We start from the raw sequence: 27,938 nt of genomic DNA on the forward strand, positions 1-27,938 counted from the left end.
CAAGATGATGACCACAACACTTTATCTGTTCCTCATGTTTGATGTCCACACCTTCCTGGGGGAATCTGGCCAGGCTCTTCAGTCCTTCAGGATCCATTTTCTCCCAGCACCACTGAGCAGGTGAAGAAGGACATGGAATGGGCCTCCCTGGCACCTCATGGCCGAGCCAGCCGGGGCCCCGGGCACGCACTCAGGTTGCACAGGAAGCTTTGGCAGCAGTAGGAGGTGTAGGTGGCCAGGCCCAGTTTGAAGTTGTGGTGTGGGCAGGTGTCGGAGCACTTCTTGGTGATCCTCTTCCAAAAGGACAAAAAGCCTGGCCCAGAGAAGGGAGAGAGCAGAATTAGCAGTGGGATTTGTTGAGTGATCCTTGTGCAGATGGATTTGGGTTGATGAGTCCCATTGTCCCCCCGCAGCCCCAGACATCAGCATGAGAGCCATCCTGGCCCCACCACAGCCTAGGAATTGTTGGTGGCCTCCTACGCAAGGAATTCCATATCCATGCTGGGCATCCAGCACTTCCCAGCATGGATCCACATATCAAGACATTTTTAGGTATGCAATGACAACGTTCCTTCCTGGATTTAAATCACATTTCCAGGCTTCTCTGCTTGAGGGAAATAATTCTGTTCCACTCCATACCTGGCTTGGATCAGAAATAGTGTGACCAGCAAGACCAGGGGAATGATTTTTCCCCTTTCTTGTCACCAGTGAGGCCACACCTCAAATCTTGGGGTCACTTTTTGGGCCCTCACTGCAACAAAGACTCTGAGGAGATGGAGCGTGTCCAGGGAAGGGAATGGACCTGGGGAAGGGTCTGGAGCACCAGGAGAGGCTGAGGGAGCTGGAGGGGCTCAGCCTGGAGAAAAGGAGGCTCAGGAGGGACCTTCTGGCTCTCCATAACTCCATGAGGGTGCAGCCAGGTTGGGGTCGGGCTCTGCTCCCAGGGAACAAGGAATCAAGGTTCAAATTTATTTATCCTTCCTCTGAAGGATCCTTCCTCTTCTCTCAATGTCCCTTGATTTTTCATGCAGGAATAAAACAACAGCTGAAGAGAACAATTTCAACGTGTGACGGGGAGGAGGATTTCAAACCTCCAGCACTGCCAGGCTAGGTTAGGAAGGACTCCACCTCCCACAGGTGCTTCCCAACAGCTCCTCAGCCCATAAAAAATCCAGCCCAAACCTCACGTCCTGTTCCTGAGCCCCCACGAGGGGATCCAGAGCCAGCACCTACCGATTCCTACGGAGGCCACATTGGTGACACAGTACTCGTCCTTGTCCGAGCACTTCTCGGCCTTCAGGCAGCTCCAGTTGCTTTGTTCCCAGTTGCAGGTGTAGCAGTACAGGGCATTTGCTGCAGGAAGAGACACAAAACATGGAAGAGGGAGATGGAATCATCCTGGTTTGTGCCAGCCACAGTGTGACCAGGAGGACCAGGACAGGGATTGTCCCTCTGTGCTGGGCACTGGTGAGGCCACACCTCAAATCCTGTGTCCAGTTTTGTCCCCTCATGACAAGACAGACATTGAGGGGCTGGAGCGTGTCCAGGGAAGGGAGCAGAGCTGGGAAAGGGTCTGGAGCACCAGGAGCTGCTGAGGGAGCTGGGAAAGGGGCTCATCCTGGAGAAAAGGAGGCTCAGGGGGAACCTTCTGGATCTGCACAACTCCCTGGCAGGAGGGGGCAGCCAGGGGTGGGTCAGGCTCTGCTCCCAGGAACAAGGGACAGGACAAGAGGAGAAGGCCTCAAACTACACCAGGCAAGGTTCAGGTTGGACATCAGGAAGAATTTCTTCATGGAAAGGGTGGTCAGGCACTGGAAGGAGCTGCTCAGGGAGGTGGTGGAGACCCCATCCCTGGAGGTGTCCAAGGAATGCCTGGACGTGGCACTCAGCTCTGGTGGTGATCAGCCAAAGGTTGGAGTCAAGGATCTTGGAGGTCTTTTCCAACCTAAATGATTCTGGGATTCTGTGAAATGCCAGCAGCAAAAATTATCCCCTACTTTTCATGGAGTCTCAAACACATGAGGTGCAGGTCTGATGAAAGCCATGGAGCTGAAGGACCTGAATCCACTCTTCCAATGCTACATCCAGCCTGGCGTTGGACACTTCTGGGGATGGGGCAGCCACAGCTTCTCTGGGCACCCTGTGCCAGGGCCTCAGCACCCTCACAGGGAAGATTTTTTTCCATATATCCAACCTAAATCTCCCCTCCTTCAATTTGATAGGCCAAGGGTGCTGGGTTTGATGTGATGCTTGGAGCAGGGAAGGGCAGGGACTCCTGGAGGAGTTTCCAAGGATGTCCCAAGGCCTGGGGTCACCTTTTCTACTTGCTGGGGACTATTAAACTGCAGCCTAATTAGGCAGAAAGCATTGGCAGATGAAGAGCATTAATTGGGACCTCCACAGCCTAAAGTCAGGCTCCCACGCCTTTGTGTTTGGGTGGGATATCAGTGCCCTCAAAAAATAAATCCAGAACCTGGTTTAAAGGAAAAAGAAGATGAGGAGAAGGACTTTTTACTCTCTGCTGTGAGTATTCAGCCCTAAGACACGTGCAGTGAATGCTTAATTTTTACTGCCTGGATAATCCAACGCGGATTAGGCCAGGCTTCATTTTGGCACTGAGGACAACCTCCGTGTCTCCCAGGCCTTGTTAACACTTGGAAATCTGTCAGGATCACTGTTCTGGTGAGTGAACAAAGCTAAATAGCAGAAAGGTATTCTTAGGCCACAATGGGCCAGAAATAACTATTCCAAGGAATTCTTTTTTTTGTACCGGACGTGTGGCACAATTCCAAGCGCTGGCAAAGCCCGTCCCGCTCTCCAAAATGAGGATAAGGTTTATTCTCTCTGGTCTATAGAGGATATAGGACCATATTCCTTTAAAAGGCTCTGATTTAATTTACCATCTCTCCAAGAAATAAAATGCACCATCTAAAACAAATTACTATGCAAATACCCACCACCATTAACCCATTCCGTCCACATCCCAGCTTTTCCTCAATTCCCTGACTTTGTCCCAAAATCTCTGAAGGCAGCAAGCTGTGGGGTCTCTGAGATGGGTAGAAACAGCTGCACAAGGGCAGATGTTGGAGGTGTGGCCCTGTTCTCATGGACCAGGAACACAGAGCATTGTACTGTCTTCATCAAAATTTAGGAATAACCACAGCCTTGCACCACCCCGACAGGAAAACTCCCTGGGAAGTCTCTCAAAGGCAGAACAGTGAGAACTGACTCCTATTTTCTGTCTTGTTTCCATAAAAATCCAGTAGGACAGGGAAATTTCCCGTTGGAAAATAAACTTTTTGCACACCCAGACTGAGTCTCCAGATAAAAACTTCCAAAATGAGCAGTGTCCTTCACCTGCACCATTGCAAGAGCTGAGGAGCTCCCTTCCATGATTTCTTTCCCTGGATATGAGGCATACCTACCTCTAAAACACTCAGCTATACATTATCTAGGAGCAAATCTCACCTTGAGCTGCAAATAGGACCAAAGCCAGCACCGCAAGGAGGGAGAACTTCATCTTCTCCCGGTTGTCTCCGCAGCCCAGGAAAAACACCCTCACCTGGGGACAGGATATAAATCTTCCCTGCCTTTGGATGGAGTGATGAGGAAGCCAATGATTTGGAAAGAGTGGGCAGGGATGATGGATCAGATGAGAGGCCAGGAATGCACGTGGGTTGTTTTCTCACCTCAGCATTGCCTTCAGGCTGGGCTGGCGATTCCAGGGAGCAGTGAAAGCACTCTGGGAATTCACACCATTCATTGGGATTAATCCTTTAATTCATCTCTGGTCAGGCCAGCAGTGCTGCTGATGTCTGGGTGGGGGGTTTGTTCTGATCATTGCATCTGTGGCTGAAGAGTTCCTTTTCTCAAAGGAAAATGGGAACAAGTAGTATAAATTAATGGAATTGTTTGGGTGGATTGTGCCAAGCGCATTTCCAGGGCTAGGCCTGGAGAACTCCCAACATCTACAGTCAAGGTAAACCAAGCTGGATATTCATGGGGACAGGAAATGCATAACTTGGTTACCTGCAAAGTCTTAAATCATAAAATCATCGAATGGTTTGGGTTGGAAGGGACCTTAAAGACCATCTCATTCCAACCCCCTGCCATGGACAGGGACATCTTCCAGGTGCCTCCAAGCCCCATCCAACCTGGTTTTGAACACTTCCAGCAAGGGTTAAAAATACCTTTGTCCCCCTTTTCCATGGAGCATCCAATTCAAAGTGCTGCTCAATACCAGTCAGACAAAAATGTCCTCAGCCTTTAGGATTTCTCTGCGTGAAAGGGGTGGAGCTGGAGCTGACAACTTCATTCGTTCTGGGGCTTCCAGCTGACTGCCTGTCCCACTTGTGCTTCCAAGGAGTTATCAGGATATTTAGTGCTGGATATCAGCAGACATCTCCATGAATCACCAAGCCACCAAAGAGGGTGAAGCAGGAGGAGCCCCTTGGAGTGAAGCCGCTTGGGCAATCAGATGTCTGCTTATCCCATCCTTCTCCCTCCTGCAGGAAAAGAGAGCAGAGATCCACACAGCCTGGGCTTTAGGAGATGGAGAAGCAGAAGAAAAAGAGGCAGAGGCTCCAAAAACGTGTGGAAGAAAGATTGGGTAAGGTGAAGGTTAAAATGATTGGGGATCAACATGATTTTCTTGGCAGGAGCCAAGTGAGGTGAACAAAATTCCCTGAAGCAGAGGAGATGCTCATCCAAGACATTCAGAGCATCAAGTGGGATCAATCACTGATCACAGTGAAGGCATGGCCAGAGGAAGTTCAAAGAGACACCAAAACCCACCACATCTTCCTTTCCAAGGAAACAAAAGGTGGGGGGATTCTTGCAGAGAGCTTTTTTTGGTCGATTGTCAGATATTTTGGAGGTTTCTGACACCACCGGCTCTGCTGACGTAAAACTGGATCAACAGGATGGGGAAGTCAGCCCTGATAACCCCAGGAGCTCCAGCCATTCCTCTCCCATGGATCTACACCTGGGCGTGGAGAGGATAAACCACATCTCTTGCCCAAGAGATGAAACCGTGCCAGGCTTGGGGACTGCGTGCCCCGGGAATGCCGGAGGAGGTGTGTCAGTGCTGCCAGGTGTCACAAGGCAGCGACCAAAGAGCAGGACCTGTTCCAGGGAATAAGGATTGGCCAGTGTGATTCATCATGGCATCAGGAGTGACTCTTTGGGGGAGTCTGGAAATCAGCCTGGGAAGCCAAGGCTCAGTGTCGTGCAGCAGTGGGAGAACCCTGGAAAAGCTCAGTCCTCATGTTTTCACCAGTTTTGACTGGTTTTTTGTGGAAAAAAATGGAAAAATAATTGTGTTACTCTTCAGTATGATTTGGATTGTGGACTCCCCGCCCCTGGAAGTGTTCAAAGCCAGGTTGGATGAGGCTTGAAGCAACCTGGTCTAGTGGAAGGTGTCCCTGCCCATGGCAGGGGGTTGGAACAAGAGGATCATTAAGGTCCCTTTTAACCCAAACCATTCCATGATTAACAGGGTTTATTCCCTCAGTTCCAAGGACTGATGACACAAATATCTCTTGCCTGACCAGGGATTCAAATCTGCTCCTCACTGACAGCAGGAAGAGGATCTCCAAGGCCACGGGAAGTGGTCCACCACAGCTCCACTGGGAGGAGTGGATTGATGGACAAGAAGGATGATGGACAGAGGTGCACAATGGGTCAATTCCCATTCTGGGGGCTGCCAGTGGCCCACTGAGCCAGATTTTTGGGAAGTTACCATCCTGGCCTTGGGGATGTGTGATGCACATGTGAGGTGTGGCACTGCCATGGCTGGCATTTCCTCAGGAGCCTCGGGATGGTGGTGTCACCCTGGATGGCCAACACATGGCAGCAGCATGACTGGAGCATAGGAGGTTTGGCTGGGTCAGGGCAAAGATCTGGAAAAAAGATGTCCCAGTATCCATAGGCTACAGCTGGGGCAGTAAATTCAACTTTTCCAGGACCATCTCCAGCACAGAGGCCAAGAGGCGGATATCAGTCTCTTGGGAATAATCCTTCCTTTGTTCCACCTCCTTTGTTTTATTCCAAATATTCCATGGAGTAATGGTGGTTGATCCATCCTAGAATCTTGCCAGGGAACGTGCCAACAATTAAAACGATCAATTAAATGCTGTGGATGATGTTCCAGATCAGGGATGTTCCTAGCAACTGTTTATTTCCCTAGCTCAGGCTTATCCTCGGAGATCAGGCCCTTGCAGGTGTGTGAATCACATCCTTCAGGATGAGGACTTGATCCTGGATTTATTCTTGGCTCTGGAACACTGCGCTGCATGCCTGTGTTGGAGCCATGGAAACGTGGCTTTGTTTGCCTGACCTCTGGAATATTCTGTTGAGTCTTCCTGGATGTAGAACAGAGACTGGAAGTCAAGGAATACGGATCTGCTCATTTTTTGGGAGCCTTATACTGGATTCTTCTCCAAAATGGCCTTGGGAAAAGTATCCACATAGGAAACGTGGTGATGAGGAAGGACAGAAACATCATGGATTGGCCTCATGGGACCTTTTCCTGTTACTTGTCCTGAAGTTTTCACCCACTCAGCTTCCCTGTGGTCAGAGGGTGACACACCTGCCTCACCCGTTCTCAGGTGGCATCTCAGATGATTCCCAGATAATTCCATCTATCCCAATCTCTGTTTTGCCATTCCCCCACCCCGTTCTAGCGCACCAGAGGTTGCAGGATGGAATTGGTTCTCAGCACCGGGGATATTCCAGTCCTAAATAAAACCTGGTGAAGCAATTGCAGAATCTTGTTCCCCATCCTTCATTTTTTGTGGAGTTTTGAGGGAGGAAGAGGCCAGATATGGCATTACTTTTTGGCAGGAATGACAACACTTTGAAGGACAAATGGCTCTGGGAGAAGAGGAACTTTGTGTGTTGAGCACCTCCTGGATGAGTGGGAGCTCCAGCTCCTCCCTTCCTCAACCCAATGACACTGAACAGTGATTTTTTCCTTCCCTCTTTTTTCCATCTTTATCCTTCTCCACAGGGATTTCCCTGTGCCAATCCTGCAAGGCTCATTCTTTGCATCCTTCGTGGTTGTGACCTCCTCAAAATCAGGACACCAAGGTGAGCTATCACCACCATCCCCCTGACACAGATTTATCCTCATATCAGACCTTCACAGCTGCTCAGATTCCAGGGAAACCAAGAAGATCTTGGATCCACGCTGGTTTAAACCCTTTGCATGCCAAACACTGAAGGACTCGGTCTCTGTGGCTGCTCCTGCCAATCTCCTGCACTTTCCCCATTCCTGGGTGCTCTGGAGGTGTCCAGGTGCTTCACCATGTCTATTCCCATGGGGAAGACACTCAGGATCAGGACCCAAGTGTGGGCAGCCTCGGGCTGGGATACACCAAGGTGCTGAAATCCCAAGTATTTGCCCTTTGGCTTCCTCTCTTCCAAGCAGGACAGGGAAATGGTGCCCCAGGGCCATCCCGAATCCCTGGTTATGGATATGGCCTGGTTTTATGGTGTCTCTGGGACTCCTGTATTGCCCAAATCCCAGAGGGATCTGGATTAAGTCACATAAAGGATTACACTTGTAAGTGGGGACATTAATGGGGGGATCCAACAGAGACGTCCAGCTCCAAAGGAGCCCTTCAAGCTTCCGTGGGGCTGGAATCACTGCAGAAGAGCTGTCATGGAATCTATACCAATAATACATGGAAAACCCATGCACAATTCCAAGGGCTATCCCACAGCTGGCCACACTTTTTAATTGTTAATGCGTTCCTCAGTGTGGCTTTGACCTGACCAGGTGGGACCATCCCTGAAAATCTCATATCCAAAATCCCAGACCTTCTCCAGAGAGGACGCTGGAACCATGCCACTGGAGCTGTAAATCCATTATTTTTCAAGACTTTTTTTTTTTCCATAAACCTCCTGAAATTTCCATCTGGCTGAGACATGCAGAGAGCTGGGGCTGTGCTGATCTGGATTGGATCTTCCTCCTACTCACTTCCATTTGTTTTATTCCCTGTGTAATTCCATGAACAGCCTGTTCCCAACCAGCAGCCCTGCTATGAGTCAGCTCTCCATAAAAAGAGAATAAATAATAAACATCTTGGAATTGTTTGGGGGTTTTTTAATGCTGGATGTAGAGGGAATATTTAGATGGGATACTGGGAAAAAATTCTTCCCTGTGAGGGTGTTGAGGCCCTGTCACAGGTTGTCCACATAAGTTGGAATCCCTGAAAGTGTCCAAGGCCAGGTTGGATGGGGCTTGGAGCAACTGGGATAGTGGAAGGTGTCCCCACCCACAGAGGATGGTACAAGATAAGCTTTAAGGTCATTTCCAACCCAAACCATTCCATGATTCTGGGGAATCAGGATGGCAGAAGAAGCTTCCAAGTGCACTTCAAGGCTGCAGCTCAAGATTTTTGGGAGCTGTGACAGCAAGAAGGAGAAGGAAAACCAGTCCCCAGGCCAGCCCTTAATACATCCCTGTCTACTGACTTCCTAAATACCCCAGGATGGGGATTCCTGGATTTCCATGGTTCTAGAGAAAAGGGGATGTGCTGGGTCCAGCCAGGAGAAACCACTCTGGGAGAACCAGGACCCCAGTTTTGATTGCCCAGTTGGGGTCAATCTTGGAGCCTCGGGAAGGGCTTGATCCTGCTATGGGCATGTGGATTTCTCTCCTGTGACTCCATAGAATATCCTGAGGTGTAAATGCTGCTCAAGGATCATCCAAGTCCTGCCTACTGCAGGGAAAGAAAGACTAATCCTATGCAGAACACCTGGGGAAAAGCTGGATAGAGGCTTTTCCATGCGTGTTAATTCCTGTTTCAAGGATGAATCATGGAATGGTTTGGGTTGGAAGGGACTTTGAAGATCATCTCGAACCAACCCCCTGCTACGGACAAGGACACCTTCCACTATCCCAGGTTACTCAGATCCTCTTCCAGCCTGGCCTTGGGCACTTCCAGGGATGGGGTAGCCATGACTTCTCTGGGCAACCTGTGCCTTACCCCATCCAATCATCCCACATTTCCCCTCCTCAAGACCTCCAAGCCGGAATTTCCCTATTCTGTGTCCTTAGATCAGAGTAACAAATCCTTCATCCTGCACTGAATTATGCCTTGGTGCTGCTATTTATACAAATCTACAGCTGCTCCATACAAAGCTAAACAAAAGCAGAGCTAATTAGCCAGAACCACTTGGTCAATTAGGAAAATTGCTCTTGCCACTCAGCCAAGATTAAAACAAAAAAAGAAGAAAAGCCCCAGGCAGGTCAAGACAAACTCAGTCCGAGCAAATCTAAGAAGCCTCAATCCAGAGGTTTTACAAACTCAAAGCTCGTGGCCAGTAGTAAAATCATGGAACAGCTTGGGTTGGAAGGGGCTTTGAAGATCATCCAGTTCCACCCCTGCCATGGGCAGGGACACCTTCCACTATCCCAGCTTGCTCCAAGCCCTGTCTGACCTGGACTTGGACACTCCCAGGGATGGGGCAGCCACAGCTTCTCTGGGAATTCCATTCCAGCCCCTCACCACCCTCCCAGGGAAGAATTTCTTCCCAAAATCCCACCTAACTTTACCCTATTCCAGTTTAAAGCCATTCCCTGTGTCCTGTCCCTCCATCCCTTGTCCCAAGTCCCTCTCCAGCTCTCCTGGAGCCCCTTTAGGCCCTGGAAGGGGCTCTGAGGTCTCCTTGGAGCCTTCTCTTCTCCAGGCTGGACATTCCCAGCTCTCCCAGCCTGACTGAGAGCAGAGGGGCTCCAGCCCTTGGAGCATCCCTGTGGCCTCCTCTGGACTCGCTCCAGCAGCTCCCCATCCTTCTGATCCCAGATCTGGACACAGTGCTCCAGGTGAGGCCTCACCTGAGAGGGGCAGAGGAGTATCCACAGAAAATACCAAATTAAAAGGATAACAAACAGCCTTGTCTCAGACTTAAAGAGGAAGACCTGGACTGAGCAACTCTCTGTTCTATTTCTGGAATTTTATCTCCCGCTTTTGTCATTTTTGTGGTGTTATTTTATGTTTCCCAGCACACAGGAAGGCCCTCTGAGGACGACCCAGCCCAGCCCCTTGGAGGAGCTCTGTCAAATGTGAGAACAGAGAGGAAAATCAAATAAATAAAATAAATAAAAAAATAAAGATAACTTTTTTTTTAATCACAAAAGGGAGTCAGGGGTTACACAGCCTCAGTTCAGCCAGGTTTTTGCTCAAAGGGCCACACTCCAAAGGCTGCTCAAGTGGCTAGAGGAAAAATGGAATGAAATTATGGCTGTAGCCTTCCAATAGAGGGTCCCACGGGCAAAGGAAGAGAAGCCAAATAAAAAAAATGGGATTGTGCCAAGTTCCTGGGCTTGGAAGAGCAGCCAGACCTTCTAGGGCCAGTTTATCTCCCCTCACCACCTTCAACCTTCCAGCCCCAGCAGCAGCAGGATTTGGGTTTGAGGACATTTGAGTTCATTGCCTGTTTTTGTCAGAAATCCTGTCTTGGATCCAAGGATGCACAGGAGAGGGGTGGAGGTGGAGATTTAACCCCTCCAGGTGTTCCCTTCCAACTGAAGTGCTGCTTCCTGCTCCAGGAATGGACTGTGCAAAAGTCAGGATCTGTTTCTGCTTGGGGGACAACCAGGAATGAAGCAGGAGCCCTAATTAAAGCTGGTTGAGTTAATTGCCACCCCATTCTCCTCCACTTCAGCAAATCCAGCCTTCAGGAGTAGAAGATCCCAACAAAAGCTTGAGAAACAGAGGGAAGAGATTCCACGGAATGAGCTCATTCGACTCCAAGTGACCCTGGGAAAGGATTGGAGACTTCCTTGTTATCCCATCCTGTCAGGGAAATCGTCTGCCCTGTTTCCAAGAGGAAGGGCAGCCTGAGTTCCACCCACACGCCTGGAAACATGGCATATTTTGGGAAGTAATCAGCTGCCTGCCTACTGCAACACAGGGCAATCCCAGGGAACTTCTGGAAGCTCCTACCGTCTGGAGAGACCTCACATCACTTGGAAGAGGAACTTTTTACACTAAGACAAGGGGACTGGCTTCCCGCTGCCACAGGGCAGGGTTAGATGGGATACTGGGAAGGAATTGTCCCCTGTGAAGGTGGTGAGGCCCTGGAATGGAATTCCCAGAGAAGCTGTGGCTGCCCCATCCCTGGAGGTACTCCAAGGCCAGCTTGGACAGGGCTTGGAGCAAGCCACTCCATGGCAGGGGGATGGAATTCCATGATCTTTAAAGATCTTTTCTAACACAAACCATTCCATGATTCCATGATCCCTCTTCCTTCCAGGCTCTCAGCAGCTGAAGGAACTTAAAAGCCTCAATGCAGCTGGGAGAGCCTTTATCCCAAGGCTTATTCCTGAGCCAAGCCAATGAAATCATAATTGCAGTTTAATCCTGACTTGGATTAAGAATACTAACGAAGTAATTTATTGGGATTTCTCCTGCCCCAGCTTGCAGTGGCTCAGGATTAAGGTCTGGAGAAGCCAATCTCAGAGCTTGGGACAACTCAGCTGAGCTTCTCCTGATTCTTTGAGTAACAGAGGTGTCCACTGGCCAAAAATAGGGATGGGAAGAGCCAGGCTGGATGTTACCCACTCATTCCTAGGGGGAGACCCAGGATGTGCAGCCATCCTCACCCCACAGCCAGTGTCAGCTCTCCTTCACAGGGCACAAACCTGAAATCCTGGAATTTCATCCTTCCTTGGAAGCCTTTCCTCTGCCCTTCCTTAGCCAGTCCTTCAGCTGATCCCAGGGATCCGATTTCTCTCAGGTTGCTTTCCCTGCAGCCACTTTCCTTGGCATCAGCACTTCCAAACACGTGGCCTGGGATAATGGCTCTGCAATTTGGGCTGATTTTCCATCCGTCTGAGCCTGGCTGAGTGTGAAGGGACAGAAATCCAGGGAGCTCTTTCAGCACATGTTTTATTTATGCCAAACCACAGCCACGCTCTTATCTCCCACTAAAAAAGGTTGGGAAAGGAAATGTCTCCACTCACGGAGTTCAGAGACAGCGCCTGAATCACAGCAGCTGCAGCCTCAAATGTTCTTCCCCTTTCCTCTCAAGCCGACAAAACATTCCCTTCAAAGTTTCTGCTCTGTATTTCCCTTTTTTTTTCCTCATTTTTGCAACATCAGACCTCAGAGGGAGAAAGGCAGGGAGGAAAAACCCTCTGGAAATCCTTCACCTTTTCCTTCCTCAAATCCCCACAGGGTTTCCCACCTTTCACAAGTCTGCCAGGCTGCAGCTGGGTGGTTTTCCCTTCATCCCATCGCTCCAGGGATTGGACGCAAGGGAGAAGCAGCAGTGGAGCAGCAAATGCCCCATCACCTCCCCTTCCCTCTCCACACCAATTAAGATAAATCAGCCAAAATTCCATGTCCCCTACGTTTGAAGGCCCCATCATTAAGCAGATGAGAGAGCAGCCAAGCAGAGCTGATGAGCTCCCTTTCCCAAAGTGGCTGAGTCACCATTCCTGGAGGGATTTAAAAGACATGGAAATGTGGGGGGACATTGTCTTGTGGTGAACAGAGCAATTAACGGCTGCACTTGATGAATTTAAAGGTCTTTTCCAACCTAAAGGATTCCATGATTTAGATCACCTGATGGGCCAGGGGAGGGGAGGAGCCCTGCCAATGAGAAAATACAGAATGTGGCTCTGGAAAACAGGAGGCTGATGAGGTTTGTTCATCCACGAGGACCTGTTGGACAGGGAACAAGATTCTGACTCATCCCAAGGAGAGAGCACAACGTGGGAAGGTTCGTGATGTGATGAGCACAGCTCTGGCTAATGGATTTATATTCCCAAGTCTTCAAGATGCTGATGGCAGAAGCAACAACCAGGGATGGATCCCACAGGAGCTTCCAGCTGCTCAAACAACTTCTGCAGGAAGGGGAATTGTTTGTAGAGTCCCCAGCCATCCTTAGGTTGGAGTCACCAGAGCTGGAGAGCTGAATCCAATGCTGGGATCATCAGCACAAGGATATGGAGCTGCTGGAGCAGATCCAGAGGATCTCCAAGATCCAGAGATGCTCCAAGGGCTGGAGCCCCTCTGCTCTGGAGCCAGGCTGGGAGAGCTGGGAATGTCCAGCCTGAAGAAGAGAAGGCTCCAGGAAGAGCTTCTGGAGCCTCTTCCAGTGTCTAAAGGGACTCCAGGAGAGCTGGAGAGGGACTTGGGACAAGGCATGGAGAGACAGGACAAGGGGGAATGGCTTCCCACTGCCAGAGGGCAGGGATAGATGGGATACTGGGAACCTGTAAGGGTTGTGAGGCCCTGGAATGGAATTCCCAGAGAAGCTGTGGCTGCCCCATCCCTGGCAGTGTCCAAGTCCAGGTTGGACAGGGCTTGGAGCAACCTGGGATAGTGCAAGATGTCCCTGCCCATGGCAGAGGGTTGGAATTCCATGATCTTTAAGGTCTCTTCCAACCCAAACCCTTCCATGATTCTTTGATTTAAGTTCAAAATCCCAGACTTGGGGCCAAATGACCCCATGGAACAGGACAGGCTGAGGGGGAATGGAGTTGCTGCCTTTAACAGACAATCATGGAGCTGATGTCCAAGGATAATCTGGCTCTGGCTCTGCACAAAGGACAAGCAGCTGCTTCCAGATGCATCAAGGGAAACTCCAACCAGATCTAAGGAAGGAAAAGCTTTCCCAGGGGGACACTGAACTGTGCCATAAATCAAATCCCTCCTGATGGGAGAGAATTTTCTAAAAGTCCTTGCAAGGAGTTTCAAAGATAAACCAAAACTTTTCCTGGAGTTTCAATGCTGCTGGATAGTTGTTTATTAAGTCTTATCAGAGGAACAGAGCCACCAGCGTGACCCAGGTACAGCACAGAGCACAGAAAGCAGGAGTGAAGTCTCTAATTATCAAGACTTACATGGCCTTTTAAAGATAATTTAACCAATAGTTACTAAAAATGTATATTATTTTCACTTTCCTACCAATTATTCAGTAACACGGGCAGGAACTGCGGAATTCTCTATCCAGTCATCCCAAACTACTTTTACTGCAGAACATGGAGTAGTACAAGAAGGAGAAGAAGGTTTAGAGAACAACAACAATCCTCCATTTTGATATTTTTTACTCTTATCTATTTACTACAAAGAGAAGTCCAAAACCTTTAAACTTTTCACCCTGTGACAATCTTACACAGTAATCTATCACCTAATTCACACCATTGTATTTTCTAGTTCTTGTCTGACTGTTGGTAATTTTTTCCAAGGTTGGAGGCTAAAACAGTGTTGTTCAGGGGGCTAAGAACCCTTCAAAAGAGGCAGAGAAATCTTCTCAGCATTCTGGGTTCCTACACCAGGGCAGTGATTCATTTCCAAAACAGTGACCCTGAGAGATGGTGGAGGAATCTCCCTCTGTGGAAACACTGAAATTAAGTTTGAGAAAACCCTGAACAACCCAGCCAAAGTTGACCCTCCTTTGAGGAGAAGGTTGAACTCGAGCCCTCCAAAGGCCATCACAACCCTGGATTTCTGGGAAGAGTCTGGGCAGGGGCAGCAGATACCAAAGCAAGGCAAGAGGAACTTCTCACCACCTCCTAAATTTATCTTCTCCAACAGCCCCTCTATCACCACTGCCCAGGGGCATCAATGTAGGACACCCCCAGGCTGCAGGAAGGGGACAAACTTCCCAACCCCCAGATGGTTTTTCAGGATTTTTTTTGTTTGTTTGGATTTTTTTTTAATTTGTTCTTTAAAGCTCCATTATGTATCTAGAACAACCCTAAGCTCATCCAGCACCAGCCTGAGCAGTCAACTTTGTCCCCGGTAGATTTTTGGTGAGGTCTCCTCCCATCCACAGTGAACAAAAGGCTCTTAAGAAAAGCAAATTAGGCAACCAAGAAGTCACAGGGGAAGGTGTCACTTCTGGTTTTGTCACAAACTACAACTTCCCTTTTTTAAAGAAAAAGAGGAAGCCATCACAATGGAAAAATGCTAAACTTTTGCCTTTCTGATTTTTGTTGTCATTATCTTGATTTTGTGTTACCCAAAGCCTCAAACACAGGTTTTCCTCTGCCTACATCATCACAGAAAGTTGGAAAGGACCTTTAGGACCATCAAGTCCAACCACCATGTTCACCACTAAACCATGTCCTCAAGTGCCATTTCCAGAGGTTTTCTGAGCACTGCCAGGGATGGAGACTTCAGAAAAACACTGGAAAAAGAGAGTTGAAACCATGCCTGGAAGGGCCAAAGTGAGGAGGGTTCATCCTAGCACACCAGTATTGCTTGGAGCCACTAAATAACCCCAAATGATTGGGATGGGAGAGGGATCGTCTTCTCTGGGATAAGAACATGATCCTGAGCAGTAGGAAAAGCTCCCGGGCATTAGGCCATGGGAAAGATCTATGGAATATTGCCAGAAACATTCAGAGGACTCCAGGAAAAACAGGATGAAGATGGACAGGACCATTTGGGACAGCAAAAAACCCAGCCTTTCTGGAATTACCCCTTTATTTTATAGAATCCCAGAATGGCTTGGATTGAAAGGAACCTTAAAGCTCATTCATGGGCAAGGACACCTTCCACTATCCCAGGTTGCTCCAAGCCTCATCCAACCTGGCTTTGGAGCAGGGATGGAACATCCAGAACCACACCTGGAATGAGTTGCAAAAAGCCTCCAGTCATGGATAGTCAGTAAAAAAAAGCCACTCCCATTTTTAATGAAATGCATTCCAAGCCCTCCATTTCCAACCAAAACAGCAACAATTTCAACACGAGAATGAGTGGAAATAAACACATGGGAAGCACCAGGAGCTTTGGAATACAGAGCCCTGGACATCAGCCCGGAGGTACCAGAAGGTTTTGCTGCCAATGCAACAGTTTGCTCACACCTGGTATCCACTGGGATGTGGGAATTCTGCCAGGAATGGGCTGATAGGACCTTTTCGGGGATGTGGAAAGCAGGCAGTTAAGCAGCAAACACAACCAGTTTATGCTGTTGATCCCTGCCTGCTACATTCACAGCTGGAGTGGGAAGGATGATGCCAAAGGTGTCATCCCAACACAGGAACAGCTCCAGGAATATTGGTCCCACTCCCCACCACCCGTCCCACAGAGCCTGGCCCAGCATTTTCCTGTTTCCCAGGAAATTTCCTATTTCCTAAACCTCTGTCTGGACAGTTCAGTTTCTGCTCTGGATACAGGAGCTGAGCCAGGGCCAAGTGAAGAAAATAAGGGAATAAACATGGCCTCAAGTGAGATGTCCTCTCCCAGACAAAAATTTAACCGCATGGGGATGCTTAAAATACACTTTGTTCATGGCCAAGGTGAATTTTAACCCCCTGCAATGTGAAACTGCTTTTAAATCCAACATCTTCCCTTCCCACCTTCTCCTGCCATGACACAAATTCCCTCCCGTATTTTTTCCATTTAATATCCCTGCCATTGCACAACTTTCTCCTCTCCTGGAGGTGAAAGGGCACAAAGTCCCCCAAAATGTAAAACCCTGAGGTTTTTCCTTTCCCCACAGTGCACCCCTAACCCAATCCCGGGGTTTTTATTGCCGTTCCCTGTTTTCCTGCTGTCATCACTTTGTGTTTCCCCACCTATCCCATTCAGTCTGGAAAGGGCAGCACAGCTCCACTACCCCAAGGAGACAGGATTAGACCTGATCTTGTTGATCAGCACAATTAAGGCTCTTATTTAATCTCCTTCCAAGACTCCAGAGGAAGAAAGAAAAAAAATCCCAAGTACTTGGCAACTCTGAAGAGGAATTAAGAGTTCCCGAAGTCCCAAATCCCAATCACCAATACCTGTTCCAACTGGAAATCCAGGTGTTTGCTTTTCCATACAAAAAAAAAAAAGGCATCAAACTCAGACAACCCTCAGTCCCCAGCAGCAGCAAATTTTTAAAAAGGGCTTCCCAACAGCACCAAATGAGTAGGATTTGGGATTTAACATGGAAGGCACCAGCTCAGAATTCAAAGTCCTCACCGGCCATGTCGATGGCCCAGGCAAACTTCTCCCTCTGGGTCTTGTTGTAGATCTTCTCAATGGGAATCCCAAATTTCTTGCACCTGTGCAGACCACAAGACACCAGTGGGGACCAGTTACCCAGCAGGGTCCTCTCCACTGCATCCCTGCAGGTGTCCAAGGCCAAGCTGGATGGAGCTTGGAGCAACCTCGGATAGCGGAAGGTGTCCCTGCCCATGGAACAACAGGAATTTTAAGGTCCTTTCCAACCCAAACCATTCCATGATTTCCCACCCAAGACTCACCAAGCCACGCTAATCCTGGGATCCAGGTAATTCAGCTTGGATGTGCCCAGAGCTATTTGCTTGTTCTCCTCCTTGTCCGTGGCCTGGACGTTCAGCCTGGCCAATTGCTCCTCCAGCCTCTTCAACAGCTTCTTCTTCCTCTCCACGTTCCTGAGGGCAGAGAAGGAACAACACAGAATGTCCCAAAGGCCAAGAATTCTCTGGAATGGCAGAGTCAGAGGTGCCATTCAGGACCAACCTGTTTCTCAAGGACTTGGATCTGGTGAGATGCTTTTGTAATATTAAAAATTAACAATAAAAAATGTAATTTCAACCACCAAAGTTGGGCAAACAAAATCCAGCATCCTGGAATGGGTTGCCCAAAGAAGCTGTGGCTGCCCCATCCCTGGAAGTGTTCAAGACCAGGTTGGACAAGGTTTGGAGCAACCTGGGATAGCAAAAGGCATCCCTTAAGGGAACCATCTACAAGATCTGAACCATCTTTCATGGGACAAGAAGGCCCCAATCCCAAACATGGGCATTCGTGTTCTGATGGGGTGTTGGGACACATCTTCCCCATCCGTGGGCCCTCTGGATACTTCTGCAAGCGAGGATTCCAAGGAAGAGCCACTCACGCTTCTGCTTTGGCATCTTTTGTGTCTTCGAACTCATCTTCAGCTTTTTTCACTTCTTCCTGGGCTTCCTCCACTTGTTTCTTCTTGGCATCAATCTGTGAAGGTGAAAATAAAGTCAGACAACACTTCCAAACTCCCTGAAGGTTTCAACCTCCTCCCTCTTTTCCTTCCCTCATCATTCCTTGTCCCTGCAGCATTTTCTGGGCTTAAGCATTTTTTAGCATTTTCTAAAATATCATCACAGCCCAGATGCCACAAACACTTGGAGCTCCTAAATCTGTTCATCTTCTGCACCTGCCTGAGACTGAGGGACTTGGGACAGCACCAGAGACCTCAAAAAAGTCCCAGTCCATCAGTGGGGTGTGAGCAAAAGCTGAGGACAATTAAAAGGGGTAATCTGAGGTATTTTCAAGCTGCTCTTTCTGCAGGAAAACCAATTTCCCTGATCTTGATCCAACTGGGCCAGAGCTGCCATCACAAAAGGCCCCCAGCTCAGTTTGAACACAGAGAGTGATGAAAAATGCCCCAAACTCATAAAAACTCACCCAAATTCTGTGCCAAGTGTGCTTCCCCCCAGTATTTGAGGTCACCACATCCCTCTCCACCCCTGGCTTGCAATCCACTATTCCCAGGACATTCCCTGATGTTGTTGACCGAGGTAATTCCTTCAGATATCACCCCAGCCCAAAAATAAAATTCAGAGGCCAGATTAGGTTTGGGATCTCTCATCTGGGTCTGTCTCACCTTTTCCTGAAGGAATTGCATGGACTTGGCAAAGGTTTTTGGTATAGACCTCTGATGGTTGCATAGGATGGCCACGGCTCGGTTGGCTCGGTTGTAGGACAGGAGCTTTCCTGCAACATTGTCTTCAGCTGGAAAGAAATGAAAGCATCACTCTGTCTCCATTCCAGGAGTTGGGAAAAGCAGGGAATACAGAAGAAGGAAAGGTAAACAAGTTGCTGTCGCATTTTCTCTCCAGGGAGAGCAATCATGGTTGTAGAAATTGGGGAAGGACAATTGAGCACCACCACCTGATGCTGTGACTCATCACTCATGCACACAAAGAGGCAAAAATAGTGCAACCAACCGGCAGCACAAGGAAAAGAGGGAAAAATATTCCCATTTTGGCAAGCAGTTAATCAGAGTATCCCCGAGTTCACCATTTCTCACTTACCAACATTCCCAACCTGCTGCTCACCCCCATAAGTTACTCCCACCCTGCTATGTGGAGCATCACCTGCCCAGGTGGGACATGGGCAGTTTTAGGGATCCTGAGGCAATGGATGGACATTCCAGAGCCCTTTGGTCCCAGGGTGCAGCTGGTGACACCACAACCACTGGAACTCACGGTTGGTGAGGGCCTTGAGCTGCTCCTGCAGGGTGATGGAGGCGTTGTAGGTCCTGAAGACTTTGGCCGTCAAACCATCCATGAGGTCCTGGAGGTGTTTGTTCAGGAAGTGTGTCTGGAGGAGGGAAAACAGAGGAAAAGTGTAGGGAAACTCACATCAGGAATTCTAGTGGTAGGACAAGGAGGAACAGCTTCAAACTGGTAAAGGGTTTGATGGGATATTGGGAAGGAATTCTTCCCTGGGAGGGTGGGGAGGCCCTGGAATGGAATTCCCAGAGAAGCTGTGGCTGCTCCATCCCTGGAATTGTTCAAGGCCAGGTTGGACAGGGCTTGGAGGAACCTGGGATAGTGGAAGGTGTCCCTGCCCATGGCAGGGCTTTGGAACTTGACAGTCTTTAGGGTCCCTTCCTACCCAAACCATTCCATGATTCCATGAAAGAGCAGGAATAGAACAAGCAGAAGCCGGGACAAATCTTTTTTTTTCAGACCATCTTATGCCTAAGCAACTAAAATTAGGCATTAAAAAAAAATTAAGTTCTGCAGCTTGTAGAGCTACTTGTGGGGTCAGATCAATCATCTACCCAAAACTGGCCTGAAATTCCGCCTAAATCCACAAAAAAATCTCTCTGGAAGTCAACAGTTTCTGCGCATCTATGTCCAAGAGGACACACACTGGCACTGGGGGACACGGTTTAGCAGTGGACCTGGCAGTGCTGGGTTAAGGCTTGGATTTGATGATCTGAGAGGTCTTTTCTGGCCTCACACCCAATATCACATCTCTGTTCTACAGAGCACATGGGGCTGCTCATGGATCACATATCCCATCCTGAGGAAGATGAGGGAGAAGGTTTTTCCAGGAGGGAAGGCAGCACATCCCTCCAGCAACCTCTCCCACTTCTGTGGAGCCCCGATGAGGTGCAAAAGCATCAAAAAGCCGAGGTCTGCTACCTCCAGGAATTTCCCAAATGTGGGCAGCCTTTCCCAGGCTAAAAAAAGCCCAAGTGGATGAGTTGGAGGAGGGAAGGAGCAGGAATCCAGCTCCTCAGCAGGGACACAGGGAAGCAGAGATGCTCCAGGGGCAGAAGGAGGCTGGAAAACATCACAGGGTGTTCAAACAGTGACAGTGGTGTCCCTGGAGAGCAGAGAGTTAAAACCAGGCAAAGGGATGACCACCAACGGTGGCCAAGGGTGTCACGGTTTGACTTCTCCTCCCTCAGGGCCACCGGTGCTGTTTGAAAAGCTTCGAGGTGACAACTCACAGTGAGCTGGTCAAAGAGGTCATCGGTGGGGTCCTTGTTCTTCATGAACAGCTGCAGGTTCTTGAACACCTGAAGAGGGAAAAAGGACAGCTCTGGTCAGAGCCAAGGAATGAATTGCTTCCAGACATCTCCCTCATCTCTGCCTCCTCCTCTTCCGGATGGACTCTGATTCACCCTCGTGTTGGCACATCCCACCAACCCTCTCAACTTCAAGGTGCCAATGGGTGTTTCCCCCATCTTTCCCATCTCCAACATTCCAGTTTCCCCACAAACAGCATTAAAATCTTCTTTCCCATGAGCAAAGGAAAAGAATTAAAGATAAATGGAGATATTTCAAGTCCTGATGCCCACAAGCCAACTGAGGGTGCTCCAGCAAGAGGTGAGACTTCTCCCTCATGGTTCCCAGGGTAGAACAACCTTGAAAGTTCTATCCCAAAATTTCTCCCATTCTCCAGGGCTAAAGCACAGGAGGCACCTTGGTAACCGGTTTTGGATGGAAATTTGGGACGGATAAACACTGAGGGAATCCAGATAACCAAGCACTTCCTCTATTCCTTCCCCACTCACCGGCCTCTCCACGGACACTTTGTTGTAGTAACGGATGGAGTCTTTCCCAAGGAAGTCAAACTCCACCACGTGCTCCTGCCCATCCAGCTGGGGGTGCAGCTGGATGTGCTCCACACGCAGGGAGCAGCAGCCGACCGTGTCCGCAGTCTCCCCTTCCTCCTTCTCATTCCCAGCTCGCAGGGCCAGCTGGAAGGAAACAGAGAGTCATCCATCCCATCCCACCTCAATTCCCCTTTCCCAGGCTGTTAAAGTGGACCAGGACTAGAGGAGATTGGGTCATCTCCATCTGTAGATTCATGGAATGATTTGGAAGGGACCTTCAGGATCGCTTGGTTCCAACCCCCTGCCATGGGCTGGGACACTTTCCCCTAGGGACAATTTTCATCTTGCACACCTCTGGAAATATTCAAATCCAGGCTGGATGGGCCTTGGAGCCACCTGGTCTAGTGGAAGGTGTGCCTGCCTATGGCAGGGGGTTGGAAAGAAATGATCTTTAAGGTCTTATCCAACCAAACCATTCCAGGATTCCATAATCATCCCCAGATTCCTCATGTAGAGCCACCCTGGGCGGTAGAACCAACAGACACCAAAAACTGCAAAGTGGAGTGGTTCAGGGGAGGGAATTCCCAATTTCCACATGGATGGGGGACCTGGGGTGAGGCTGTGGATACCTTATCGATGAAGTACAGGGCCACCGCTCTTTGCCGCTTCTTTATTTCCTTGGATTTCCAATCTTTTCTGTACTGAGCCCGGATTTCGTGGACAACATCCTTTAGACGCCGAGCTACCTCATATTTCTGCCAGTCCTTCTCCCCCTGGAATGGGAAACCAGGATATTTTCCATTCCGTGCCCCATCTTTGTTCCACCCCTACCAGTCAAGTCCTGCTCTAGAAACACCTCCAGCATCTAAATCCTGCTCAAACCCCATTGTTTTCTTGGGAAAAATCCATGAAGGGAATAAATTGGAGAAGAAAGAGCTCATCCAGGGTTTCTGTGCCCTCTGCTGGCCGTGCTGGATCTGCATCCTGCCCAAGTCAGGGTGTTCTCCACCATCCAGAGCACAGCGAGGACCAAGTGGTCAAATCATGGCCAAAGGTGGCTCCCCAGACACTAGTGTGGACTGACACAGGACTTCCTCAGTTGTGTCCACACCTGGGCAGCATTCCCACTTTCCTGGAGCCCTTGGAAATAGCCTTAAATCCCCTTTCTCTTCCCACAGAGTTCAATCCCACCTCTTCCTACCCTCCACTTCCTGGTATGAATGAACTCAACCCAACTCTGGCCCATACGGATCTTCTCAGCCCCTTCCTGGCTTCCAGCAGCCTTCCCTGGACACACATGAGGAATGTGGCACCAGGATGACTCAGCCAGGAGCAACCCATTCCTTGGAATAAGTTTGATGCTTCACAATCATCTGTCCTTTCCCTCTCACCATTTCATTTTGCTTATCCCCTTTTTAGTAAAGGGCCAAAAAAAGGGAGCATTTTGTTGATATTCCATATCCCAGCTTTCCCAGATTTTTTCACCTGACCAAAGGCACCATTCCAACCTTCAGCTTGGAGCTGGGATTCAGCATGATGTACTTCAAGGTGTTCTGGATGTTCTCTGTCCACGAGGCCAGCCAGGTGACCGTGTTGTCAAAGCGCACCTCCTTCCACCTGTGACCTTCTGGGGGCTCGGGAATCTTGGAATCCCTGTGGGAAGAGCAGAATTAGAGCCCTCAGGCCATGAAGAAAGAGGTGAGCCAAGGATGGTCACCACCACTGAGAAAACATGGAATCCACCCAAAATTGCTCCACAACATGGAATCGTTAAAGTTGGAAGAGTCCTCCAAGATCGTGTCCAGCCATGAACCAGCACTGCCACGACCACCAAACCCACAAGTCCAAGTGCCTCATCTACACAGCTTTCACATCCCTGCAGGACTGGTGACTCCACCACTGCCCTGGCAGCCTCTTCCAGTGCTTGACAACCCTTTCTGTGGAGAAGTTTTCCCAATTATCCAACCTAAACCTCTTCTGGAACAACTTAAAGCCATTTCCTCTTTTCCTATCATTTATTATCCAGGAGAAGAGACCAAGCCCCACCTGGATCCACCCTCCTGTTGTGGAGAGCAATAAGGTCCCCCCTGCGCCTCTTTTTCTCCAGGCTGAGCCCCTCCAGCTCCCTCAGCTGCTGCCGGTGCTCCAGACCTTTCCCATAACCAGGTGTTTATCATTTGGATGCTGGGAACAACAGGAAAACTTTCTGGACTGGTGAGGAATGTTTTAAATCAAGGTCTCCAAATGGGTGGCTTAAGACCAGTCCAGCTCACATAACTCAGAGGGAAAAATACTCTCAGGGTATGGAAAACAGGAATTGTAGAAGATGGAAAAACCCCGACTCTGGGCCCCCAATCCCAAAGGACGTCCCAGGAGCTCAGCACTTCCAAGACAACTCACCTGCTGCAGTTGATGACAACATCTTCTGGCATGATCCTCTTCTTCAGCATCCCCATTTTGGGGTGCTCCCCACGGCCACGGAAGAGCCCTGGAGGTTCAGTTTTGAAGTTGCCAATCTTCTCCCGGTGCCCATCCAGGATGCAGTATCCATATTCCTCCTGGATCTTATCCGCCTCCTCCTTCAGCTTCTGAAACCAGGACACCACAAAAAAATCAGGACGGTTTGGACTGGATTGGAAGGGATCTTTAACATTCCAAGCAACAAGTCTAAGTGCCACCATTCCCTTAGCCAGGTCCACAATCCTCTGCACTGAGAAGGACTCCAAAACATCATCCAAGGAAAACTGGCACCCAGTAAAGCCATGGAATGTGCAGGATCTGCTGATAAAATTCAGGAAGAGAGGGTGATGGCCATGGAGACAGAGCTGGATTGAAGAACTCCAAGCTCAAGGCACAACACCAGGAAAGACAACAAGGAAGAGACAAAATTCCCAAAACTGTACCCAAAACATGTCATAGGAACCACTCCTCACCTGCTTTTCCTCCTTGGGAAGCGCTTTCCGGGCCTCATTTTTTTCCACAAAATATTTGTGGATCTCCCTGAAGTCACACTTGTCCAGATCCTTGATTAACTCCTGCTCCTCTGAGGTCATTTCCTGGGAAAGAAATGAGAAGGACTGGGAAAAGCCAGGAGGCAAAACTAATTCCACACAGAGCTTCTGCTTGGGCTTCTCCTTCCCAGAAGAGGGAACAGAGACCTACATCCCAATTCCTCAGAAAAATCACAGCCAGTTCCAGGGTGGAAGAACCGCATATGGAAAAAAGCCCCCAAACACAACTGCAGGGACAGCACCAAAGGTATTTGGGAGGTGTAAACATTCCCTAGGAAGAGTTTTGCTCTTTTTTGGGATCAGAGGTCATTCCTTCATTCCTTTGGTGTCCCCATACTGGTTTTGGAGCTGTTTCCAGGACTCTCCACCACCTGCTTCCATCACTAAAACTCAGAGAGAGCACAGAGAGCAAATCCCAGTCCAAATCCACAAAAAAAACCAGGGAAATAACTCAGGATTTAGAACCTTAATTATAAATAAGGAACAAATCCCGCTCCCATTCCCTCCATCCCACACCACAGCCTGGGGATGATGGATTTCATGGATATCAAGGAGCAATCCCAGGGAAGGTACCTTCCTCCAGTCATGGAAGAAGTTGTTCTGGAAGATCTCCTTGGTCGTGTACTCATGATCCAACATTTTGGCATAGAAGGTGGCGATTTCCTCCGTGGCCAGGCTCAGCTTCAAGGGTTTTCCTGGGAAAAGAGAGGCACTGACACCTCCCACTATCCCAGGTTGCTCCAAGCCCTGTCCAACCTGGAACACCTCCAGGGATGGGGCAGCCACAGCTTCTCTGGGTAGAATCTTGGATAATTTCTTAGCTTTTTCTAAGGATACTGAATCATTTCTTGGAGGTGGCAAAGCCACCATCCCCTCCTGAACCCTTTGGCTGGAGAAACACAACAAAACCAAGAAATATCTTGGCTCATCCTAGGAATTACCTAGAAAGAGCTTTTTTTAAGGAAAAAGCGCCCTGCAGAGATCCAGGGTGTGGTTGAATCCTACTTGAACCACTGGTTTTTGGGATTCCTGGACAGCAGGGAATGGAGCCTTGGAGCAGCCCCATGACAACCCACACACCCCAGCTCATCCATGGGCCCTTCCTACTTGGGGTTGTTGTCTGTCCACAAACACTTTTCCATCCAGGAACGGTGACTTTTTTTAGGAAAAAAAAAAGTCAACATCAAAGATGCCAAAGTCCAAAGCCACCATCCCAGATCCACACAACACCCATCGGTGTCTCCAGCAACTCCGAGGTCACAGGAGAAGTCCAAACCCTGTCAAGGCTCCTCCTCATGGAGCCAAAATCCCTGACAGCCCCATGGAACTCCCAGCAATGCCCTCTCCGGGCACCTCCTTTTCCCAAACTGGGCTTTTTCCTACTGCAAAGAAACCCCCATGGGAAGCCACAGGGAACTGAGGATCACCAAGATGCCATGGGAATGTGATCCCTTGGCTAACCCCCAATGTCCTTATCGCCCCCACCCCTTGATCTATCAGAAATGAGTTCAGGGATGACCTGAGGGCAGGGAAAGGGAGGAAATCCAGCAGGAATGGCAGGAAAACAAGGAGGCACCAAAGGCCTGGATCTGTCCTGCCAGTGACACCATGAGCTGCTCTAAGGTGATGCGAAGTGAGCCTGGGGACATCAGGAGCTTGGAGCAGCCCAGCCAAATCCTTGGATGTGTCAGTCACTGAGGCCATGGATCAGTAAAATCCCATTTTTTCCAGCTCGTGGGAAAACACGGATGAGCTGACAAAGCTCAAACCCAAAAATGCAGCTTAATGAGAAAAAACAGCCATTAGGATCAGCTCCCCAAAAACCCCGTAACTCCAACCATGTGTAAGATCCTCCAGCTCGACCCCATGGCTTTTCCAATGGGATATTCCTCTTCCCTAAGGAGAGGGCACCACCCCGAGCGCCAGGTCCCCCCACAGATGTACCATCGTAATAAAACTGCACATCCTCAGGCAAGGGCTCATAGGGGGGCACAAAGTAGGGCCCTCGGTGCTCCAGCTGCATCCATTTGACTCCATCTTCCTTCTTCTCCTCTTCCCACCTGGAACAGACACACAGGAATCCATGAGAATATCCCAAATCTGGGATCAGGCGCCTCCTCCCAAGGACACACCGGGAAAATGCTTGGAGCAGTGACAGCTGGCACAAACTCCAGGTGAAATCCCGTTTTCTCTGCTGCTGCCTCAGTTTCCCTGTTCTCTGAAAGAGACTGGAATGGAATCCAGGGAATTGAGGAAGGGAATGTTTGGTGTGGTGACACGGAAGGACTCAGGGGGAGAGCGAAGGGAACCTAAAAGCCACCTCATTTCAACCCCTTTCCATAGGCGGGGCCACCTTCCACTAATCCAGGTTGCTCCAAACCCCATCCAATGCAAGGAATACTTCCAGGGATGGGGCAGCCACGATTCTCCGGGAAATCTGTGCCTCATGAATATTCATAACTTGGTTTCAATGCAAATAAGATCTTAAGGCATCTCCCTCCTGCCAGAGCAAACGGGGTTTTAAAGTCACTGCAAGTTTTAACTGGGAAGATTTAAGAAGCAGCAACAAAAATTCCAACAAAATTAAATTAAAAAAAAAAAAATTGTTGAAAGATCCATCCAGAAAATCAGGAGCAGAACTTCAAAAGAGGGGAAAAAACACAGAAACTCTTAAACCCAGCACCACCAGGGGAAAAAAAAAAAAAAAAAAAGCCAAGGATTTCTGGGAAAACACAGCAAGATTCCACACGGAGAAAGCAAAATTCCCGTTTCTTGTGTGATTGTTTTTCCCTCCCCTTGGGAAATGGAGTGGAATAAACCCCTGGCATCCAAAGGTGCATTTTGCCGTAAAAACAGAGGAAATGAAATATTCAAGGAAAATCAACAAGCTCCAGGAATTTGGGCTGAAAGCATCGGAGAAAGGCAGCGTCAGGATCACAAAACTTTGGGATCCCAAATTCCGGCGGAGCATCCCCCACACTCACCTTCCACAGCCTCCCGAGCCCACGGAGGCCAAGGGGGGGGGACCCATGGGAATTTCCTCATGGGAAATGCAGTCCTGGATGGGATTTTTGGGATGAAATTCCTACGTACCGGCCTCCCTCCTCTGTGCCGGGATCCAGGCATTCCAAACAAGGCATTCGTTAGGAAAAAAAATGTAAAATCCCACATTTCACGTCAGCCTGGATCCTCCAAGAGCCGCCTCAAAGCTCCAGGTATCCACGGATATCCCTGTCTGGGATAACATTTCCTCCCAGATCAGGGTTTGCCACAGGCTCCCAAAAAAGCATCCCAAAATTCCTCCTGCTCTAACCCAGATCTTGGGGAACTCTTGGAGAGAGTGACACCAAGTGGTTAAAGCCGCACTTCCAAAAATAATCCAGCGTCCAGCAGCCACATTCCTCATCCTTTCCTATAAAACACCTGCCTGGATCATCCCAAAACTGCTGGAGAAGGAAGTGGGGAAGGAACTCAGTCCCTCGATAGAGGTGCTGCTGTCTTGCCAGATGTTTTATTATTAATATTAAAACATAATAATTATCTCCTTCCAATAATTATGAGCTTCTCCCTTCCTGGGATGGGCACCAGGAAAATCATTGGAGGAGAAATAAATATTATAAATAGTTATAAAAATTAAAATAATTATGATACAAATCCTGCTGTGCATTCAGGATCTTCCGTTATCTCTCACCCATTTCCAAGAGTGACAAGTTCAAGGCTCAAGGAAATACAGCAAAAGAGCCAAAAAATAGGAATTTTCACCGTTTTGTCCCACAAAATAAAATTTAAATCCCAATCCCTGGGTTAGAGCTGCCAAAGGCACGCTGGAATTTACCATTTCCATTTGGTTTCTGCCTCTTTTTCTTCCTCCTTCTGTTTTTT

General features: G+C 49.0%; 1 protein-coding gene across 8 annotated transcripts; it reads right to left on the reverse strand.

Annotated features, from left to right (window-relative positions):
- Window positions 1-27,938, reverse strand: TOP1MT (DNA topoisomerase I mitochondrial). Of its 8 annotated transcripts, none has more exons than XM_042036362.1 (16): window positions 27,892-27,926; window positions 26,001-26,116; window positions 24,630-24,751; window positions 23,979-24,101; window positions 23,446-23,633; window positions 22,554-22,698; window positions 21,675-21,818; window positions 21,004-21,189; window positions 20,437-20,505; window positions 20,126-20,266; window positions 19,178-19,292; window positions 18,574-18,701; window positions 17,830-17,924; window positions 17,216-17,365; window positions 1,234-1,353; window positions 1-313 (listed from the first exon to the last, which is right to left on the reverse strand). In XM_042036362.1, the coding sequence occupies exons 2-16, from the start codon at window positions 26,077-26,079 to the stop codon at window positions 79-81; spliced, it is 2,040 nt and encodes a 679-aa protein (XP_041892296.1). In that variant the 5' UTR covers window positions 26,080-26,116; window positions 27,892-27,926; the 3' UTR covers window positions 1-78. The 8 variants fall into 8 exon arrangements, with proteins under 8 accessions (XP_041892296.1, XP_041892295.1, XP_041892298.1 ...); XM_042036361.1 differs by lacking the exon at window positions 27,892-27,926 and adding an exon at window positions 27,150-27,373; XM_042036364.1 differs by lacking the exons at window positions 20,126-20,266; window positions 27,892-27,926 and adding an exon at window positions 27,150-27,372.

This window comes from Corvus kubaryi, unplaced genomic scaffold (genome assembly GCF_017639235.1).
Source record: "Corvus kubaryi isolate FWS band 111438036 unplaced genomic scaffold, C.kubaryi_AGA036_p1.0 37385, whole genome shotgun sequence".
In the NCBI taxonomy this organism is placed as follows: Eukaryota; Metazoa; Chordata; class Aves; order Passeriformes; family Corvidae; genus Corvus; species Corvus kubaryi.

Coding starts and splice junctions, on each gene's coding strand:
- TOP1MT (XM_042036361.1), bottom strand. CDS start 27,196: ATGCCTTGTTTGGAATGCCTGGATCCCGGCACAGAGGAGGGAGGCCG. Junction 24,102..24,629: donor TCTTCCATGACTGGAGGAAG/GTACCTTCCCTG, acceptor TTTCTTTCCCAG/GAAATGACCTCAGAGGAGCA. Junction 20,267..20,436: donor ACCTCTTTGACCAGCTCACT/GTGAGTTGTCAC, acceptor GATGTTTTCCAG/CCTCCTTCTGCCCCTGGAGC.